The 22,726-nt window shown below is 47.7% G+C and overlaps 1 protein-coding gene across 7 annotated transcripts in view; it reads right to left on the bottom strand.

The window, feature by feature from the left end:
* Positions 1-18,703, bottom strand: part of myo18ab (myosin XVIIIA b) — a 102,284-nt gene extending 83,581 nt beyond the window's left edge. The window contains exons 1-4 of one of the 7 annotated variants that reach the window (XM_055514216.1): positions 18,181-18,453; positions 17,272-17,297; positions 17,135-17,184; positions 15,165-16,238 (exon numbers count right to left, since the gene is read on the bottom strand). In XM_055514216.1, coding sequence (XP_055370191.1) covers positions 15,165-16,160 — 996 coding nt within the window. In that variant the 5' untranslated portion in view covers positions 16,161-16,238; positions 17,135-17,184; positions 17,272-17,297; positions 18,181-18,453. Of the gene's footprint in view, positions 1-15,164; positions 16,239-17,134; positions 17,185-17,271; positions 17,298-18,176 lie in introns of all 7 variants that reach the window. The other 6 variants (XM_055514218.1, XR_008696518.1, XM_055514219.1 and 3 more) reach the window with 6 other exon arrangements.
* Between the last annotated feature and the right edge of the window lie 4,023 nt (positions 18,704-22,726).

Genomic DNA, 22,726 nt, shown 5'->3' with positions numbered 1-22,726 from the left:
CTCCATAATTTCTATGCAGAGATGTTATCATTTAATCCTCCCATAAGACGCCTAGCCAGATGGTTTGTCGTGGCATGTACTCAACCCAGCAACTGTTGGGCTGATAGGGGGGCAGAGTCACCCTGGTGGAGCGCAACTGCTCAGTCTGCCATTGCTTTTCCTCGTATACGTGTACAGCACTAATAGTTAATGGCCGGAGGTCCTGTTGTAGATTATTTAGAAGACAGTGAGTACTTTAGCACAGTCTGATGTTCGGGGTTAGTTACAGTATATGAGCCAAGGACAGAGCCAATACGTTATGCCACTTGGAGGACAAGGCGACCCTTAAGAAACCAGCGCCCGCAGCAGAGAGCCCAGAGCTGTCAATAGGCAGAGCCAAAGGTTGTGCAAAAGGCATCGTGTCACTGTGCCAACAGAAGGACAGCTGAATATCCATGTGCTGCAGTGAATTTACCACTGCCGGTTCCTCTTCGATGAAGTTACAGATTCTACTGCTCACTGTTTGTATATACTGTGATCAGTTTTGGATTACATATGTTCAGAGAAGCTGGAAACTAGCTTCAGGATAGAAGTCTAGTCTAGCAGTCCAAACTAGCTTCAGGATGCTAAGGACAAACCAGAAAAACAGCCGGGATAGAATGGTGGAATGAGCACTGAAGTAGTAATATATTCAACCGTTTATTGTTTCAGTTTGCACTGTAAAGTTTGAGTACAGTTATGAGCTGTGTTGTGGACTGTAGTAGTGCTAGCTTACATTGCTAATGTTAGGCTGTGCATTAGCTTGGCTGGCAGCAACTCTAATACTAATTCAATAATTCATTTCAACCTTTTTGTAGGCAACATCAACCAGTCACGTATCGTCACGGAAACTCTTAGAAGGGACAACTGTCTTGTTTTTCCAGCCACTAACAGTAGATGAAGAAAAGAAGAGGGTTTTGGTTAAATGAGGAATCTGTGACTTTCTAACAAGCTTTGATTCAAAATAAAAAACTGCTAAACAACTTACAAAGATGTCTTTATTCAAACACATATTCAAATGTAACCTTTTGTTAAAAATGTAAAGCAATGCCTGAACGTTTGTCTGTTAGATTCAATTGTGCTTCTTTCAGCGCAGAGACATGACGCATCTGGCTCTGGGCTGTCTGTTGCAGGGGAGCTTCGTACTCCTCCATACGACGTAACTTGTCGGCGCTGAACTCTGCTGATACAACTAACCAAGAATATCAGACTGTGCAAGTACTCGCTGTCTCCTAAATAATCTACAGCGGAACCTTCAGCCGTTGAATATTAGTGCTATACGCGTATGTGAGGAAAATAATGGCGGACTGAGCAGTTTCGCTCCAGCAACCTGGCTCCACCCCCTCTCAGCCCGACTGTTGCTGGGGCAGGTACAGAGGAAACCAGGCAGCACTAGTTGTAGTCTGTGAGCCCATAGCAAATAATCCACCAGGGTGTGTTGGAGGAGGAATGAATGATAATTTCTCTGCATAGATAATATGGAGGATACAGAGTGTCCCTTCATTCCTAAATACTACCCAACATTGTTTTAGTCAACCTCTATTGAAAATTTGTTAAGTTTTCCATGAAACATTTTTGCACATTTTGGGGAATAAAATGTCCAATTTTGATAACAACTTGCTTTTTAGCAGTGAACTATCCCTTTAAGTAGTTGAATAATAAACAATGGTACTCTATTAGTCTGCAGAGTAAAAGTAAAAACATTTAGCTTTTCAGAATATAACATTTTTATGCTTACACTGTAGATTGTAATGTGTGTCCATACGAAACCTAATTTAGTGCATGGCTGGCTGTTTTAAATTTTGAGATGTAAGAAAGATTTCTACAAATATAAACAAATAAATAAAGTTATGTAAAGCTTTACATTTTAGTGTAAATACATCTTAGTAATTACATAAGTCTCTACTGTCTTATTTAAGTTTATGTTACAATCTGCTACCAAAATGGAAGAGTCTTGGAATTTTTAAGGACCCAAAGAGATCTGGAAATGACTGAAATGCAAAAAACCTCTGATCACAAATGAAGACTACTGAACCAAACACACAGTAAACCAAGCACTAGGAGGGAAACACTCGAACAGGGAAACCCAGTTCACTTAAAAATGCACACAAAAGCAAAAGACACAGCTGAGAATACCTGGCTGAATGTGAGCATGACTACAACATGAAACATGGCTACAATGAACGTGGCTAACACAGGGCAATACAAGGCTTACAGAACTCGACAGCACAAAAGAGAACTAAACAAAGCAGAGCAAAAATCTAGTACATCACCTGGAGCAAAAGAGCAGACATAGCAGCCAGGTGAACAAACAATGTGTGACATGACCTGGGGCCCGTTTCAAGAAGGAGGTTTAACAAACTCTGAGTTTAAACCTGAACTCTGAGTTGACTTACACTGAGTTTGCAAACCTGGAGTTTTTTCAGAACAGCTGAGAAGAGCTGGTTTAAGCAACTCCGAGTTGATTGACTCAGAGTTAAGCGCGTGCACCGCGACGATACAAAGCCCTGATCAATGGAGTGAAGATATTACGAGTCACCATGGCAACAGGACAACAAAAGACTTCTGGAAATGAATACGATACGTCAAGCAAATAGCGACTACGAGTCTATATTCTGTAGAAAAAGCAACACGGCTGCAGCAGTGAAAGAGAAAGAATTAGCTTGGAAGAAAATAGCTGCTCGAGTCAATGCAATTACATTTTAATCATACAGTGTTCGGTGTAACTAATTACTAAATAATGTTAGCATTGTTGTTATATTTAACTTGTGAAGTAAGGACTTTTGTTACGGCACTCTATATAGCGGACCCACATGCACGGGACTACAAGACTTGGTGGATGAGTCAGTTTAATAGTCCTCGTGGTCAGGCAGGCAGGGGTCGATACACAATTGAGGCAGTTACGATACAGGCAAGGATCGGACAGTCGGTGGTGAAGAGGCAGGCTTAGGTCAGACTTTCAGCGAGGCAGGATCAAAGGCAGGCAGGAGGTAAGGTCAGGGTAAGCAGGATCATACACATATATCATATACAGATATAAGGCTGGAATGCTGGCTAAAACAACACAGACAACCTGGCAACTGGGCAGGGCAAGAGCTGGTGCTTCAAATACAGAGGTGATATGCTGATGGATTACAGGTGAGGAGATTACTAACGAGAAACAGGTGAGTTAACTAGAAACGAAAGTAAAGTAATGTTTTCACACAGTTAAATCATTTGACTTCTACTCAGCCAACAGAAAGAACGCAGAGGCTAGAACAACTGGTGGAGGACCTGCACCTCCACCACTGACGCATGCAGAGGAAATGGCCCTCAGTATGAACACTGGAAAGCAGAGGCTGAAGGAATTCCTGGAGGGAGTTCATCAGAACAAGTCACTCCCCAGGATACAAGTGCATGTGTAAAATGTAAGAGGCCTACCTATATATTTGATTTTTTACATAGGCTACTTTTGATATATCTATTTCTGTCAGGCTTGGGGCAGGCGGCGGACCCACATGCACAGCACGGAGGCAGGATTATGATCAAACGGAGGTTTATTCCCAAGGCAAGGTCAGACGGTCCAGGTCATACACAAAATGATCACGGCAAAAGTACAGGCAGGGATAAGGCAAACTCACGGTCAGGTAGTTAGTCCAGGTTCTTTTACAGACAGGATACGCGGAGCAAGGCAAAACAGGAACAGGCACGAGGGACACGGAACACGAAACACGAAAACTCGGGAAACACGGGAAACTAGGAACGCTCAGGAAACACGGAACACTAATGAAACACGAATACAACAATCTGGCGACTGGGGTAGGTAAGAGGTGGAGGTTAAATACAGGTGCTGATTACTGATGGGTAACAGGTGTGGATACTGGGAACCGGAGAGTGACAGGAAGTTAACAAAATAAGACAGGACATGGCGCGACGACAGGAAACAACTAGAAACAAAAACACAGATCATGACAGTACCCCCCCCCCTATGGCGCCTTCCACGGCGCCCACGGAAGCCCCCCCCCCCCAAACCAGGGCGGGCGGAGGGTGGTCCCAGGAGGAGGGACCGAATCCCAACCCCTCAAGGCAAACGAGCAGGGTGGGTGGAGGGAGGACCGGAGGAGGGCCAAAACAAGAGTCCACATGACACGACAAAAGTCCATGACCAGGAAAAACAACAACGACGTCTCGCCGCTCCCTCTTAAGGCGGGTGGAGACGCGGCGAGATCCTGCCTAGCCGCCGCTGAGGCTGAGGGGCACACCCAGTGCCCTTGGGCTGGGCCAGCGTCCACGGGGATCCCCCCGAACGGCGATGTCCTCCTGGCGGACGCTGATCCAGGAGGCTGAGGAGTCGAGGCGGACGGCGCCGCAGGAGGCAGCGCCATCCAAGCAGCAGGATGCGCCGAGGGCGAGGCCACCAGTCCGACAGCCGAGCCAAGGACGAGGCAGGAACCAGTGGCGTCCTCCTTGGACCACCGCGACGAGAAACATGAACCAGCGGCGTCCTCCTTGGACCACCGCGAAGAGAGACAGGAACCAGCGGCGTCCTCCTTGGACCACCGCGACGAGAGACAGGAACCAGCGGCGTCCTCCTTGGACCACCGCGACGAGAGACAGGAACCAGCGGCGTCCTCCTTGGACCACCGCGACGAGAGACAGGAACCAGCGGCGTCCTCCTTGGACCACCGCGACGAGAGACAGGTGTAGGTGCGGCCGGGGCCGGACCGCCAGGAACCGATGCAGGTGCGGCCGGAGCCGGGCCGCCAGGAACCGATGCAGGTGCGGCCGGAGCCGGGCCGCCAGGAACCGATGCAGGTGCGGCCGGAGCCGGGCCGCCAGGAACCGATGCAGGTGCGGCCGGAGCCGGGCCGCCAGGAACCGGTGCAGGTGCGGCCGGAGCCGGGCCGCCAGGAACCGGTGCAGGTGTGGCCGGAGCCGGGCCGCCAGGAACCGATGCCGGTGCAGCGGGAGCTGCGACGGGAACGACCCCCTCCTGGAGGTCGGCAGGAACTATGACGAGCGCGACCCCCTCCTGGAGGTCCGCCGGGACTGCGACGGGCGCGACCCCCTCCTGGAGGTCCGCCGGGACTGCGACGGGCGCGACCCCCTCCTGGGGGTCGACAGGAACTACGACGGGCGCGATCCCCTCCTGGGGGTCCGCCGGGACTGCGACGGGCGCGACCCCCTCCTGGGGGTCCGCCGGGACTGCGGCTGGCGCGACCCCCTCCTGGGGGTCCGCCGGGACTGCGGCTGGCGCGACCCCCTCCTGGAGGTCCGCCGGAACTGCGGCGGACGCGACCCCCTCCTGGAGGTCCGCCGGAACTGCGGTTGGCGCGACCCCCTCCTGGAGGTCCGCCGGAACTGCGGCTGGCGCGACCCCCTCCTGGAGGTCCGCCGGAACTGCGGCTGGCGCGACCTCCTCCTGGAGGTGCGCAGGAACTGCAGCAGGCGCTGCCTCCTCCTGGAGGCTGGCGGGCGCTGCGGCTCCGAGGGTGACAGGGACTGGAACGACCGCTACAGGGCCGACGGGAAGGGGACCAGAGACAGGGGCGACCTCTACTTGGTCGACGGGAGCGCCCTCACCTTGGCCGACGGGAACGCCCTCAACTTGGCCGACGGGAACGCCCTCAATTTGGCCTACGGGAACGCCCTCAACTTGGCCTACGGGAACGCCCTCAACTTGGCCTACGGGAACGCCCTCAACTTGGCCGACAGGGACAGGAACTTGAACGACCTCAACTTGGCCGACAGGGACAGGAACTGGAACGACCTCAACTTGGCCGACAGGGACAGGAACTGGAACGACCTCAACTTGGCCGACAGGGACAGGAACTGGAACGACCTCAACTTGGCCGACAGGGACAGGAACTGGAACGACCTCAACTTGGCCGACAGGGACAGGAACTGGAACGACCTCAACTTGGCCGACAGGGACAGGAACTGGAACGACCTCAACTTGGCCGACAGGGACAGGAACTGGAACGACCTCAACTTGGCCGACAGGGACAGGAACTGGAACGACCTCAACTTGGCCGACAGGGACAGGAACTGGAACGACCTCAACTTGGCCAACAGGGACAGGAACTGGAACGACCTCAACTTGGCCGACAGGGACAGGAACTGGAACGACCTCAACATGGCCGACAGGAACAGGAACGGCATCTACTTGGCCGACAGGAACAGGAACGACCCCTAACGGATCGACAGCGACAGGAACGGCCGCAACATGGCCGACAGGGACTGGAACGGCCGCAACATGGCCGACAGGGACAAGAACGGCATCTACTTGGCCGACAGGAACAGGAACGGCATCTACTGGGCCGACAGGAACAGGAACGGCCGCAACATGGCCGACAGGAACGGCCTCAAAATGGCCGACAGGAACAGGAACAGGGACTGGAACGGCCTCAACATGGCCGACAGGAACAGGAACAGGGACTGGAACGGCCTCAACATGGCCGACAGGAACAGGAACAGGGACTAGAACGGCCTCAACATGGCCGACAGGAACGGCCGCAACATGGCCGACAGGAACGGCCGCAACATGGCCGACAGGAACGGCCGCAACATGGCCGACAGGAACTGGAACGGCGTCCCCTCCGGAGCTGGCATGACAGCTTACTGCTGCCGAGCTCGACGGGGGAGACGTCGGGCCTGATTGGGTGGACCTAACAGTTGTCAGACGGACGGTGCCCTCTGACTGGGACAAGGACTGAGCGTGACTGGACCGGACTGGGGCGTGGCTCGACTGGACTGGAACATGGGCTAGACTCGGCTGGACCAGAGCGTGACTCAACTGAACGGGGACCTGGACTGGGCTCGACCGGACTGGGCTCGACTGGACTGGGCTCGACTGGACTGGGCTCGACTGGACTGGGCTCGACTGGACTGGGCTCGACTGGGCTGGGCTGAAACCTGGACTGGGCTCGACTGGACTGAAACCTGGACTGGGCTCGACTGGACTGAAACCTGGACTGGGCTCGACTGGACTGAAACCTGGACTGAACTCGACTGGAGCGGGGCTCGACTGAACTGGGCTCGACTGGACTGGAACCGGGACTGGCCTCGACTGAACGGGAACCTGAACAGGGCTCGACTGAACGGGGAACGGAACAGGGCTCGACTGAACTGGGGACTGAACAGGGCTCGACTGAACTGGGGACTGAACAGGGCTCGACTGAACTGGGGACTGAACAGGGCTCGACTGAACTGGAGACTGAACAGGGCTCGACTGAACTGGAGACTGAACAGGGCTCGGCTCGACTGGAGACTGAACAGGGCTCGGCTCGACTGGAGACTGAACAGGGCTCGGCTCGACTGGAGACTGAACAGGGCTCGGCTGGACTGGAGACTGAACAGGGCTCGGCTGGACTGGAGACTGAACAGGGCTCGGCTGGACTGGAGACTGAACAGGGCTCGACGGGACTGGAGACTGAACAGGGCTGGACGAGACTGGAGACTGAACAGGGCTCGGCTGGACTGGGGACTGGGCAACACACGGCTGAACTGGGGACTGGGCAACACACGGCTGAACTGGGGACTGGGCAACACACGGCTGAACTGGGGGCTGGGCAACACACGGCTGAACTGGGGACTGGGCAACACACGGCTGAACTGGGGACTGGGCAACACACGGCTGAACTGGGGACTGGGCAACACACGGCTGAGCTGGAGACTGGGCAACACACGGCTGAGCCGGAGACTGGGCAACACACGGCTGAACTGGAGACTGGGCAACACACGGCTGAACTGGAGACTGGGCAACACACGGCTGAACTGGAGACTGGGCAACACACGGCTGAACTGAGGACTGGGCAAAACACGACTGAGCTGGAGACTGGGCAAAACACGACTGAGCTGGAGACTGGGCAAAACACGACTGAGCTGGAGACTGGACAAAACACGACTGAGCTGGAGACTGGGCAAAACACGACTGAACTGGAGACTGAACAGCGCGCGGCTGAACTGGAGACTGAACAGCGCGCGGCTGAACTGGAGACTGAACAGCACGCGGCTGAACTGGAGACGGGGGACCGCGTGAGTGCAGGAAATCCTCCCAGCGGAACAACCATGGAGCTGGGCAGGTTGGTGCAGACACGATGGTCCGACGGGGCTGGGAGGAGGAAACCGAAACCATCGGCGGTGCGACCGGCGCTGGCGTGGTGCGGAGCGCGTCGCTTAACTCCTCGTACCTCGCGCACAGCCGCTCATAGAGGCGACGAACGCTGGGGCGCTCTAACGCGCTGTCATCGTCCTCCAGCGTCAATATCGCCACCTCAACGGCGCTACGCTGGTTCTCCGGGTTAATCGCCCGTCGGTAATCCTCCGCGAGGATCTTGAAATAATCACGTAGGTCGCTGGGTAGCTCGGCGCAGGTGAATTCCATGCTCCCTCGGGAGAAGATTATTCGCCGTACGAACACAAGGAAAAAAACAGTCACTGACCTGACCGGAGGCTAAGTGCTGGCTGGGTCCAAGTGTGGCCAGATTGTTCTGTCAGGCTTGGGGCAGGCGGCGGACCCACATGCACAGCACGGAGGCAGGATTATGATCAAACGGAGGTTTATTCCCAAGGCAAGGTCAGACGGTCCAGGTCATACACAAAATGATCACGGCAAAAGTACAGGCAGGGATAAGGCAAACTCACGGTCAGGTAGTTAGTCCAGGTTCTTTTACAGACAGGATACGCGGAGCAAGGCAAAACAGGAACAGGCACGAGGGACACGGAACACGAAACACGAAAACTCGGGAAACACGGGAAACTAGGAACGCTCAGGAAACACGGAACACTAATGAAACACGAATACAACAATCTGGCGACTGGGGTAGGTAAGAGGTGGAGGTTAAATACAGGTGCTGATTACTGATGGGTAACAGGTGTGGATACTGGGAACCGGAGAGTGACAGGAAGTTAACAAAATAAGACAGGACATGGCGCGACGACAGGAAACAACTAGAAACAAAAACACAGATCATGACAATTTCTTAGAGTCTGGGTTGGGTTCTATGTTGGTCTTTCATGAATTCTGATGATAATATATGAATGAGTAATTATACACATCACATGATTTCTGATGTTTGTGTTGCGTAGCTTAAATGATGTAACTTGATGTCCAAGTATAGTGACTTTATTATCTCCCTTCTGTCCCAGAGTGTGGAAGAACAGCAGGAGGAGGGTCCGTCACATTCTGCTGCACAGATGCACACAGTTCAGTGATGTTCAGTAAATGCCAGAGTTCAATTCTGTAAGAGTAATGAGGAACCATGTCATGTAACTCTAAATCTTCTGTACTTTCAGTTACCGGTTATTGAGTTGTATAAACTAAATCTCAAGGAAATGTTATACTTATATATACCAGATTGAAAAGAGAGATCTAGAAATTGAAATTCTCAAACTAAAGCTGGAGGTGAGTGTATAGTTAAAGATGAATTGTATGAATTATTGGAAGAATCATAAAATCGAACAATTGCCTTTGTATTTGTAGGAAATGAAGAAAACCAAATAAATTATGATTTGCATTAATTCAGTTTCTTTTATTGGTGGTGGTGATGGTTGATTAAGACATTACGGCAAATCACATCTGACTGTCCATCCACTCTGCAGATTACCGTGATGGAAGGAGTCTCCTTAGGGTCTTGTATTCGTAGGGCAGGGTGTTGCTCCCCTCTAATAATTGCAATAATGTGGAGAACAACACGTCACAATAATGTCACAGGCCTCTCAGGTGTTTCCCTGAGGTGACGTAGGCACTGAAGACATGCTTTCAACAGGCCTCTGGTCATTTCCACCCAGGCTCTTATTCTGCAGTGTGCCACATTAAAGCGCTGCTGGGAGCCTGCTTCAGGTTCTGGGTGAGGGGTCAGTAGTGTGGGCTGGCATTAACCCCTATCTCCAGCAGAAAGCTGTCCCTAGAAGAAAGTTTACATTACTTTAGTGCTGCATAGAAGTGCTCCTGTGAGTGTGTAGTGCATGCATTGAAATGAGTCTAGGACATACATGTACTACCAAAGTGCAGCCTGTTATTTAGGGTTGACTCACGATATATTCATGAGTCATGACCAGAGCTGGGCCACTTGGCCTCCACGTTTGTGATAATATGTGCAGCATCACATATGATCTTGGTGGTGTAAACAATGATACGTCAGTCAGAGTGACCATTAGAAAGAGTAATCAGTGTACCTGCACATTTATACTGTGGATGGACCTCCTGTTCACATAGTTCCCTTCATTTTCAGAAGGTGCATTGATGAGAATATGTGTGCCATCAATGCAGAGGTTGTCATTTCCAAAGGTCACAGCAAGATGTTATTAACTGATCATCATTTTTCAGATTAGCCTCACTAAAACAAATTAAATACCACATACCTGCAATCCTGTGAAACTCCTCTTTAATGCCTCTGAGGGGTTTGTTGCCAGGAAACACAACAAAGATCCGCTTTTGAAGCGCTTGAGGACGAGGCACACTTTTCTAACTACTCTGCATACAGTGGCTTTACTAATTTTCTCAGCATCTTCAATGTTATAAAGAAAACTACCATTTGCAAAAAAACGGATGTAAGAGCATGGCCATAGTCTCGAGATAAACGGTACCGCTCAAATAAATATGCATGCGGATATGACAGAAAATTAACTTGTGGCCTCAAAATCCTCTAGCGGCGTGAATTCAGTGCTGTGTGAATTAATACAGCGTCCTCATCTACAGGATAGTCTAGACACGGACACGTCATTTTGGTCTCTGTGCGAAGGAAACAGGTGAAATCTATTAATGTACTGAGAGACGCTTCAGGCCCGCTGTCCCCTCCGTCATCATGGGGAACGTGAGATCTCTCCCCAACAAGATGGATGAGCTCGCGGCGCTCACACGGTACCAGCCGGAGTACAGAACGAGCAGCGTCCTGCTGTTCACGGAGACCTGGCTGACGTCACTCATCCCGGACTCGACTGTCGCACTGTCAATTTTCATCTGCTACGTGCGGACAGAACGGAGAACAGCGGTAAGAGGAAGGGAGGGGGTCTGGCTGTGTTTGTGAACATCAGGTGGTGTATGCCACAACATTGCACTGTCAAAATGAAGCTGTGTAACAGAGACATTGAGCTGTTAGCGGTGGGCATGAGGCCATTCTACCTGCCACGGGAGTTCACACACGTTATAATAATTGCTGTGTACGTCCCACCCTCCGCTAACGCTGACACAGCTTCTCAGACCCTGCTCTCAGTGACCAGCAGGCTGCAAACACAGCACCCACAGGCCCTCTTCCTGATCTCTGGGGACTTTAACCATGCACCTCCTTCAGCTGCTCTGCCTACATACACCCAGTGACCTGCCCCACCAGAGACAATAAAACCCTGGACTTATTCTATACCAACACCAAAGAGGCCTACACTGCATCCTCCCTCCCACCGCTGGGCAGAGCTGACCACAACATCCTGCATCTCCTGCCTGTGTATAAACCTGTTGTACACAGGCAGCCGGTGGTGCCCCGCACAGTGAAGAGGTGGACAGCTGAGAGCGAGGAGGCTCTCAGGGACTGTTTTAACACCACTGTGTGGACGGAGTTCTGCGACCCACATGGGGAGGACATTAACGCAATAACAGACTGTGTAACGGACTTCTGCTGTGAAAACACTGTTCCCTCCAGGCGGGTTCGGTGTTTCACCAACAGCAAGCCTTGGGTCACCCCTGATATTAAAGCTCTGCTAAAGGAGAAGAAGAGAGCATTTAAATCAGGAGACAGGGAGGAGCTGAGGTGGGTGCAGAAGGAGCTGAGGAGGAAAATCCAGCTAAAATCCAGGGGAAGTCCAGCTACAGGAGGAAGATGGAGGAGCAGCTGCAGCAGAACAATGTCAGTGAGGTGTGGAGGAGCCTGAAAACCATCTCAGGCTTCAAAGCTCCACACCCACAGGCTGAGGGGGACCTGATCTGGGTCAACGAGCTGAACTCATACTTTAATAGGTTTGACCAAGCACCCACTCACACCTCCCAGCAGCTGCCTCCAAACCCGTGAACTGTGTGGAGTTATGGAGCATGTCTTCAACCTGAGCCTCAAGCTGAGGGTGGTACCACTACTCTGGAAGACCTCCTGCGTGGTACCAGTGCCCAAGACACCGCACGCCAAAGACGCCAGCAGCTTCAGACCAATGGCTCTGACATCACACCTGATGAAGACACTGGAGAGACTGGTCCTGGGTCACCTCCGCTCTGCGGTGGGAACCTACCTGGACACGCTGCAGTTCGCCTACCGACACGGCATAGGAGTAGACGACGCCGTCATCTTCCTCCTACATCGAGCTCTTTCCCATCTAGAGAAGCCCGGCAGCACTGTGAGGATCATGTTCTTTGACTTCTCCAGTGCCTTCAACACCATCCAGCTGATGCTTCTGAAACACAAACTGGAGGAGGCTGGTGTGGACCTTCATCTGACGGAGTGGATTATGGACTATCTCACAAACAGGCCTCAGTTTGTGAGAGCGAGGGACTGTGTGTCTGACACTCTGACCTGCAGTGTGGGGGCCCCACAGGGGACTGTACTGGCCCCCTTCCTTTTCACCCTCTACACGTCAGACTTCAGGCACAACACGGACAGCTGTGTTCTGCAGAAGTTCTCTGATGACTCTGCGATTGTCGGACTGATCACCGATGATGACGATGCAGAGTACAGAGGACTCACTCAGAACTTTGTGGACTGGTGCCAGCGGAACCACCTCCTGATCAATGCAGGGAAAACGAAGGAGATGGTGGTGGATTTCCGCAGACAGCAGCCTGCTGTCATCCCACCGATGCACATCCAGGGAAGGGACATTGAGAGAGTGGACTCTTACAAGTACCTGGGAGTGCATCTGAACAATAAACTGGACTGGACTCATAACACGGACAGGAAGGGTCAGAGCAGACTCTACCTGCTGAGGAGACTGCGGTCTTTTGGAGTGAAGGGGCCACTCCTGAAGACCTTCTATGACTCTGTGGTGGCATCAGCCATCCTGTACGGTGTGGTCTGCTGGGGCAGCAGCATCACAGCGAGGGACAGGAAGAGACTGGACAGGATCATCAGAAAGTCCAGCTCTGTCCTGGGCTGCACTCTGGACACGGTGCAGGAGGTGGGTGAGAGAAGGGTCCTGGCTAAACTGACATCCATCATGGACCAGGACTCTCACCCACTGGAGGACTCACTGTCTGCTCTGGAGAGCAGCTTCAGTAGCAGACTGATCCACCCTCGCTGTGTGAAGGAGAGATATCGTAGATCCTTCCTACCTGCTGTTGTCAGACTGTATAATCTGAACTGTTGACCACGTCCCACTACAGTCACTCACCCACTGCATCAGTGGTTTATATAGCAACCTGCTCTGCACAATACTTGTGTAAATCTGTGAACAATCATGTATATTGTTACCGGTACAAATCTTATACCCATTACTGTGCAATAACCCTGCAATGACCTCATACTCACTCTAACTGTACTGTACTGCTTTGTACTGTGCCATCACAAACTGTTCTGTACCTGTATTCTTGCTCATCTGTACTGCTGTTGTGAGAGGTAATTTCCCCACTGCGGGACTATTAAAGGTTTTCTTATTCTTAAGATTAAATGAGGCATTTAAACACTGTTCACTTTAAAACGGGGCGGAGACCGAAGGAAACTCTGGGTTTCCCGAATAAAACCTGCTCACGACCAGGTTTGGTTCACAGAGTAAGTTGCCATATTTACTGACTCTGAGTTTCGATTACCTCTCTTCTTGAAACGGGTTTAAACTTACCCCGTTTTACGGGTTTAAGTTACCTCGCTTTCTGAAACCGAAAACTCTGAGTTTTCCTCATTTTGGGGTTAACAAACTCAGAGTTTCAACAAAACCTCCTTCTTGAAACGGGCCCCTGGTAACATTGACAAACTAAAAGGGGACAAGGGAGTATTTAAGAAGAGGCAGAGGAAAGGGCACAGGTGGATAATAATGATGCAATCAGTGCTGGTAGCAGGCGGAAGAGGGAAAGATAATGGAGTAGGAGAGGCTGGAAATAGGCCCATGGTCAGAGGGGAGGAGTGAGAGGAGTGAGAAAGAGAGGGTAGGCAGAGTCAGGTAAGTAATCATTTTACTCATTTACAAACACTTTAAAGCAGGTGTGCCCAATCCTTCTCCTCGAGAACTACTGTCCTGCTGGATTTCCAACTCTCCCTGCCCCAGCCAATACTAATTACTAGTGATTAGTAGATGAAGCTTCATGAACCATTGAAGCCTTTTATCCAATTGGTTGACTCCAGTGCAAAGTCTTTCTGAAACGTGGCTGGAGACACTCACGCATGGGATGTTATTTGCTGCCCAATCTAACCTCAGTTATCACACTATTAAGTCTGATCCACCTACAATAGTTGTTATTAAAAGACTAACATATAATATATCTGTTTTTCTTTTACAGCAACTGCAGAGATTGATTTGTCAACCATGCAGTCTTTTTCAATTATAGCAAAATTCTGTCTGGTCCAGATGATAAAACAGATCCAGCTGAAACATACCAGATCAATGGTATATTAGTGCAAGGTTAGTTCAGTAAGAACACTGAACTACAATCTGAGCACAATCTATGTGAGTCAGTCACAGTGCTGATTTAAATGAGCTACCTCTACCTCTAGACAGAGAATCTAGAACACTTCAGGGACTTTGTTTCAAATTGCATGGAAACGTCTTAGTGAGAACAGCATTTTTGAAGTTTACCACACCAAACAGAGTTTGTCCACCTCAAGTTCTGAAGTTGCCAGATAGATATTGGAAAATGGCATCTATGGTCAAAGTTACAAAAGTGATGCTTCAACCCATGAAAAAAACTCAATGCCAAATGTTCTTGGGACGTGTAGAGGGCCTTGGAGATCACTCACAGGGAACTGGACAAGGAAAAATGCCAATGTTGTGCTTTTTGAATTCACAACAAACCAGTCTTGTTATGTTACAACTGGATTAAAATGTCTCTTGATTCAGTATATTTTACCGTGTTTAATAAAATCGCAAGCAACACAGAATAAATCTCAATTGTAACTAGACAGGGATTAATCAATCCCGGTTTTGTGAAACCAGGTAAAGAATAAATTCAACCAGGATATATGGAAATTATGAACAAAATCCCTTGGTGCAATACCCTTCAGGAAACATCTTTATACATAAAGAGTAAACAATTTACTTACATGTCTGGCCTCCCTGCGTAGACCCTCCATGTTTTTGAGCCAGCAGCGGCTTAGCTCACTCAGCTCCAGGATTGGCTGCACCTTTAGCTTCACTGTGTCTGCTGACTGACGAATCATCTCCACTATATCATCTCGACTTTTATTCTCCACATTTTGACCATTTATTTCCACCAGCCTGTCGCCTGGCACCAACCCCAGAGTCAAATCCTTAGTGCCAGCGCCAGGTTCAGCAAAGTGAACCACACGTCTGTACACTGCTCCATCAGGCCTGCGGTCCAACATGGTAGTACGGCGTAAAGAAAACCCAAAGTCCCCAGTGATTCGTCGTTGAAGCACCAGCTCACGTGTTTCTGATACGTTTAGTAAAACCACAGCTGGCAACTGCAGGTCTGTAGCAAAGGTCTTGTCTACCAGTTCAGGGATGCACACTTTTTTGGTCGCCATAGGTTCCGGCTGGTCCTTAGAGCTGTGCTGGTGGAGCATGGTGAAATTTTTGCCCTCTACCTGAGGAGAAGGGATAGAAAGGTTCTGGTCTGAGGGGGTGGAGCCCTCTGAGGGGCTTTCTTCTTTGCTCCTCTGAGAAAATGAAAAGCGTTTCATCATCTGACCCACATGCGAGGAGTTTTGTCTGGCCACACGATCACGCACTGAACTTCCATCCTGTACTCCTCCTATCTCACATTTTATGTCATCAGTGGAGCTGGCCACACTTAGTTGGTCATCTAAACCCATACTGCTTTTGTTGCTTATACCATCAAGCTCAACATCTGTGAAGGTGGCCTCGTTGTTGCAGGTTACTTTGATGGGAATGGGGTTGGAAATCTCTGGTTTGTTTTTAGACTCACGCTTTGCCTCTCTCTTCAGGTTAAAGAAACCACGCCGCAAACTCATCTCTTCCAAGCTGCGCAGCTCTGCTGCAGACATTTGTTCTTTTTTGTCTTTCTTTTCCTTCCGACTTTCTTCTCGCTCCTTATCTTTTTTCATCAAATTGAACATGCTGACAACCAAACTTTATTTTTGTGCAGTGTGAGTTGACTTTAAGTGGCTTGTCTGTCACTTACTTGAACAAATTTCCTGTCAAAACAGAAAAAGAGAGAAACAAAACAACAAAAATGCTGTATATAATTAAATGCAAAAATAAAATACATTTAACAATACAATAGTCAATTACAATAGTCTTAGATTTTCACAGTAAATCAGTCTTTCATTATGTTACAACTGAATTTAAATGTTTTTTTAGATTGTCAGCTTGAATTTATTAGTATTTAACAATGTGCATGTATATACAGCTTTTATTAATCATATATAAATCCTAGTTCAACTTGCAGCAGATGGGTGATTAGGACAGAAAAGCTCTCTCACAGTTACAGCTACATATCGCCGTCAGCAATCATTGTAATACTTGTAATTACACATGCAGGTTTTAGAGTGGTGCATTCTGCTACAGAAAAGGTCAATCTTTATGAAGGAGTGATGGAAATAATATTTGGGCAAAGTGGCGAAAATTCTACTTATTAAATTGGCAAAATAAACTATATGAATGCATTATTTTTTCATTCAGCAAATGGCAGACTGTATATAACACTGTACAATATTTTTATTTAATCGGAAATTGTAATAAAAAGTAACTCCTTTCAGCTTCCCTTGAGGCCAGGTGCCCGTCCTAACACAACCCTCCTCTCAAAGGGGATTGAACCCACAACCTCGGCAAGAGCATGGCACCCTAGCACTGTGCCAAATGGCCTGATGTATATGCTAATAAATAAAACAAAATAAGGTTAGTAAAAATACAAAGGAATCACTTTTAAGAGTGTGCCAGAAAACTGACATACACAGCCATCAACGTTCTCCTGTATTTCAATATGTTCTGAGGCTCTTTTATCTATAGAGCAGCACAAACAACTTATTAATACCTTAAACAGATAGTGGGCCAGAGACCAATAATATCCCTAGATTAAAATCTCACTCACCTGATGTCCAACTTTTTTGGACATTTGTGAATGAGAACTCCTGAGATTTCCTGCACGGAAACGACAGAGAGCAGCTCAGTGATATACTAAGTCTGTTGACTTGATGACAATCATGCGACCATGGTATGTGGGCATACAAACAAGCTGGTTTGAGGCCGATGAGCTGAGATCAAAGAGATATAGTGAGAATGTCTGAGCAACTTATCCACTGCAAATACATTGCAGAAGAAAAAGTGTGAAGCAAATTGGTACGGTGAATACGCGGTACCTCGTATAATAAGCACAAGACCCTTTGCCAAAACGGCAGGATGCTCTTTAAAACATAATTAAAAACTGGTCTTAAGGATAAACAATTTATATGTACATATAGTTGGAACATTTACTTAACTTTGTGAGTGGGATTTGTTTGGTTTTCAATAAGGTCTTAAAACGTAATTTTATATGCCTTAAGATGCCTTTTGTGCGAACTGGCGCAACATGAAAACAATAAATTGAACTGAATTACGTTTAAACATTAATAATTACAGCCACAAATGGAAAACATTAAAACTAAAGAGTGTCGCTTTCCGTTTGTTTTAATAACGTTATTATTGCAAATTAATTTACACAGCCCAGTTATTTATCCAACAACATAACTCATTATAAGACGGAACAAAGCCTAACACATAAAGGAGTTAGGTAAAATAGGTTCACCCTTCCCGCTACATTAGCCAGATGTGCTACTGTTTGGTAAGAGGGGCTTTTATTACCAAACGTTAATAACAAACCGTGATGGTTTTATTCGGCCTCAACAAAGACGCTCTGAAATCAAACGGGGCAGTAATTTCCATTTCCATCACACTGTACTTAGAAAACTAGCGTAATTGGCTAATCATAGCTTAGACTCTTTATTTCCCTTCATCCAATATAGGCATCTTGGAAAAAACATTGAGACCCCACGAAATCTGAATTTGTCCATTGACTGTATGTCTCGTTACTAGCTCGTTGCTTTTGTAGCTTAAATGATGTAGTCTAAGCAAACCTGAATTATAGAAGAATATACCTACTCTTCTCCAGGACAGCAAAGGGTGCACCGCCGTTGTCTTACTGGGTGTAGCTAGCAAGTAGTAATGGCTGCGGATGCGTTGGACCATCCGGCCCCGCACACATCAATTGCGTCACGGCATTCCCCCCGCCCATAATGAAGCTGGGCTCGCTTTTGGCGAGTTTTAGACCGAATGCCCTTTCTGACGCAACCCCTCTATTTATCCGGGCTGTGGACTGATGTGGTGTCAAAAAGTGACTGTCTGCCAGAAATCGATTGCAGGACGCGGGAGCGCGCACCGCCTTGTGAAGGCGCTTAGCTCGGCAGTTTAAGACTGCAGCTGCTTATTTTGGTTTGAAATTGCCATAACTAGTAAATATTATCCTCTACACATTTTCGTAATTCGCTTTACAGCGATCGTCGATTGACTGTTTAACCCTGTGAAATTGACTCAGATCGACGACTCATTATTGCAGCTTTTTGTTTGTTTTTCCACATGTTGTGTTGGCTTGAAACTCCACGAGTGACCACCAAGGGTTTTACCACTTTTATTATCTGTAGGAGACCAGGGGCCAAACTCTGAGTTTGTTAACCCCGAAATGAGGAAAACTCAGTTTTCGGTTTCAGAAAGCGAGGTTACTTAAACCCGTAAAGCGGGGTAAGTTTAAGCCCGTTTCAAGAAGCGAGGTAATGGAAACTCAGAGTCAGTTACTATGGCAACTGACTCTGTGAACCAAACCTGGTCGGGAGCAGGTTTTATTCGGGAAACCCAGAGTTTCCTTCGGTCTCCGCCCCTTTTTAAAGTGAACAGTGTTTAAATACCTCATTTAATCTTTCAGTGCATTCATAGATTTCGCCTGTTTCCTTCACGCAGAGACCAAAATGTCCGTTTCTAGAGGATCCTGTAGATGAGGACGCTGTATTAATTCACACGGCATTGAATTTACGCCGCGAGAGGATTTTAACGCCACGAGTTAATTTTCTGTCATATCGCAGTGCATATTTATTTTAGCGGTACCGTTTTTATCGAGACTCCATACATACATTAATAATCTTATTCACCCATACGTCAAACACATCACCCATCGTGGCCGTGCTTTTACATCCGAACAGATTCTTTGTGTTGCGTTACGTTTTTTTTTTTTTTGCAAACGGTAGTTTTCTTTATAACATTGGAGATGCTGAGCAAATTAGTGAAGCCACTGTATGTAGAAAAGTTTGACCTCAAGCGCTTTCCTTGACACAAACTCCTCAGAGCCATTAAAGAGGAGTTTCACAGATTGCAGGTATGTGTTAATCAATTTGTTTCAGTGAGGCTAATCTGAAAAATGATGATCAGTTAATAATATCTTGCTGTGATCTGAAATAAACTGATAAATGTGCAGGTGCACTGACTACTCTTTCTAATGGTCACTGTAACTGACATTACATTGTTTACATCACCAAGATCATATGTGATGCTGCACATATCATAAACGTGAATTCATGAATGTATCGTGATTCAACCCTAAATAACAGCCTGCACTGTACAGGTACATGTATGTCCTATAGACTTATTTCAATGCATGCACTCACACTCACAGGAACACTTCTATGCAGCACTAAAGTAATGTGAACTTTCTTCTAGGAGAGATTGACAGCTTTCTGCTGGAGATAGGGGTTAATGGCAGCCCACACTACTGACACCTGACCCAGAACCTGAAGCAGAACCCCAGCAGCGCTTTAATGTGGCCCTGCAGAACAAGAGCCCGGGTGGAAATGACCATAGGCGTGTTGAAAGCACGTCTTCAATGTCTACGTCACCTCAGGGAAACACCTGAGAGGCCTGTGACATTAATGTGACATGTGTTGTTCTCCACAATATTGCAATTATTAGAGGGGAGCAACACCCTGCCCTACAAATACAAGACCCTGAGGAGACTCCTTCCATCACAGTGATCTGCAGAGTGGATGGACAGATTTGCTTTAATGTCTTAATCAACCATCACCACCACCACCAATAAAAGAAACTGAATAGATACAAATCATAATTTATTTGGTTTTCTTCATTTTCTACAAATACAAAGGCAATTGTTAGATTTTATGATTCTTCCAATAATTCATACAATTCACCTTTAACTATACACTCATCTCCAGCTTATGTTTGGGAATTTCAATTACTAGATCTGTCTTTTCAATCTGGTATATATAAGTATAACATTTCCTTGAGATTTTGTTTATACAACTCAATAACCGGTAACTGAAAGTACAGAAGATTTAGAGTTACATGACATAGTTCCTTATTACTCTTACAGAATTGAACTCTGGCATTTACTGAACATCACTGAACTGTGTGCATCTGTGCAGCAGAATGTGACGGACCCTCCTCCTGCTGTTCTTCCACACTCTGGTGCAGAAGGGAGATAATAAAGTCACTATACTTGGAGATCAAGTTACTGTACATCCTTTAGGCTACGCAACACAAACATCAGAAATCATGTGCTGTGTATAAACTGTATTAATATTACACTTTATAATACTGCTTATCATAATTTAAGCTTTATTTAGTAGTATACTTACAACATCCTGGGCTTCTGTTGTGACAGGAGGATTCATAAATTACCATCAGAATATGTTAAGACCAACAAAGTACCCAACCCAGAGTCTAAGAAATAGATATATCAAAAGTAGCCTATGTAAAAAATCAAATATATAGGTAGGCCTCTTACATTTTACACATGCACTTGTATCCTGGGGAGTGACTGGTTCTGATGAACTCCCTCCAGGAATTCCTTCAGCCTCTGCTTTCCAGTGTTCAGGCTGAGGCCCTTCTCCTCTGCATGCGTCAGAGGTGGAGGTGCAGGTCCTCCACCAGTTGTTCTAGTCTCTGCCTTCTTTCTGTTGGCTGAGTAGAAGTCAAATGTTTAACTGTGTGAAAACATTTCAGCCATGTTGAAAATGCTGCTGCACTGCTATACTCTGCATGCTATTTAGTTATTTAATATGTCAAATATTGTAAAGTCAGGTAGTCTACACCCATGACATGATGGTGCCTTATACCTGTTTGAATTATGTTTTTACATTTCATTTTTAGCCACGTTCTTCTATGTCTGCAGGATTGCACCTACATAAAAACTGAAATTAATTTCTTATATTATTACGTGTTTTGGGTAACTTTTAAAAACCTAATTAGATTAATGTAATAATTGCTCTCCATAATACGCATTGGATTATTGAATTATCATTACTTTACAAATCCCACATCAACCACAACAGGAATTTTTAAAATGCATAGACATAACACTGCACTTTTAATTCATACAAACGTCGGTATTTGCAATTACTGAACTAACGCCTTAGATGAGTGAAAAAGTCCTTACTTTACGAGTGAAAAATAACAATACTAAAATTATTTAGTATTTAGTTACGCTGAACACTGTATGATTAAAATGTAAACTTACGCATTGACTCGAGCAGCTATTTTCTTCCAAGCTAATTGTTTCTCTTTCGCCGCTGCAGCCGTGTTGCCTTTTCTACGGAATATAGACTCGTAGTCGCTATTTGCTTGACGTATCGTATCCATTTCCGGCTTCTTTTGTTGTGCTGTTGCCATGGTGACTCGTAATATCTTCACTCCATTGATCAGGGCTTGGGCGGCACGGTGGTGCGGTGGGTAGCACTGTCGCCTCACAGCAAGAAGGTTCTGGGTTCGATTCCCGGAGGCGCCCCTGGTGCTCTGTGTGGAGTTTGCACGTTCTCCCCGTGTTTGCGTGGGTTCTCTCCGGGTTCTCCGGCTTCCTCCCACAGTCCAAAGACGTGCATTAGGTTGATTGGCTTCTCTCCATTGCCCGTAGGTGTGAGTGTGTGAGTGTGTGAGTGAATGGTTGTCTGTCAATGTGTTGCCCTGCGATGGACTGGCGACCTGTCCAGGGTGTACCCCGCCTCTCGCCCGTAGCCAGCTGGGATAGGCTCCAGCACCCCCGTGACCCCGCACTAGGGAGTAAGCGGACAAGAAGATGGATGGATGATCAGGGCTTTGTATCGTCGCGGTGCACGCGCTTAACTCTGAGTCAGTCAACTCAGAGTTGCTTAAACCAACTCTTTTTAGCTGTTCTGGAACCGAAAATTTCAGGTTTGCAAACTCAAAGTAGATCAACTCAGAGTTTGTTAAACCTCCTTCTTGAAACGGGCCCCAGGAGTATTTAAAGGTAGGCAGAGGAGAAGCACAGGTGCGGTGAATTGGGCTGATTGCCAGGAGTCTACAGAGGGAGAGAGGGGAAGTGGGCGTGGTCCAAAGCAGAGGCGTGGCCTGGTGAGGGAGAAGGTGTGGTCCAGGGTAAAAACAGCAACACTATGGCTGGCGGAGCCAGCCTAGAATCCTGACAAACTATTTATATAAGTTAGCGGTTGCAAAACTTGTGAGCGGGTGTATTTCAATGCATAAGGAACAATGTCAAAAAGAAAAAGTTATCATCTAAGACCTGCCACAGTGAAGAAACCGACGTTTAAAAAAAAAAGTCTCCTAAACCATAATCACTGGCCATACCTCACCATTACAAAAGCACAATCATTGTCGATACCCTCACCTA

The sequence above is a fragment of the Betta splendens genome, chromosome 13 (genome assembly GCF_900634795.4).
Source record: "Betta splendens chromosome 13, fBetSpl5.4, whole genome shotgun sequence".
Taxonomy (NCBI): Eukaryota; Metazoa; Chordata; class Actinopteri; order Anabantiformes; family Osphronemidae; genus Betta; species Betta splendens.
This window is presented reverse-complemented; position numbering and strand designations above follow the sequence as displayed.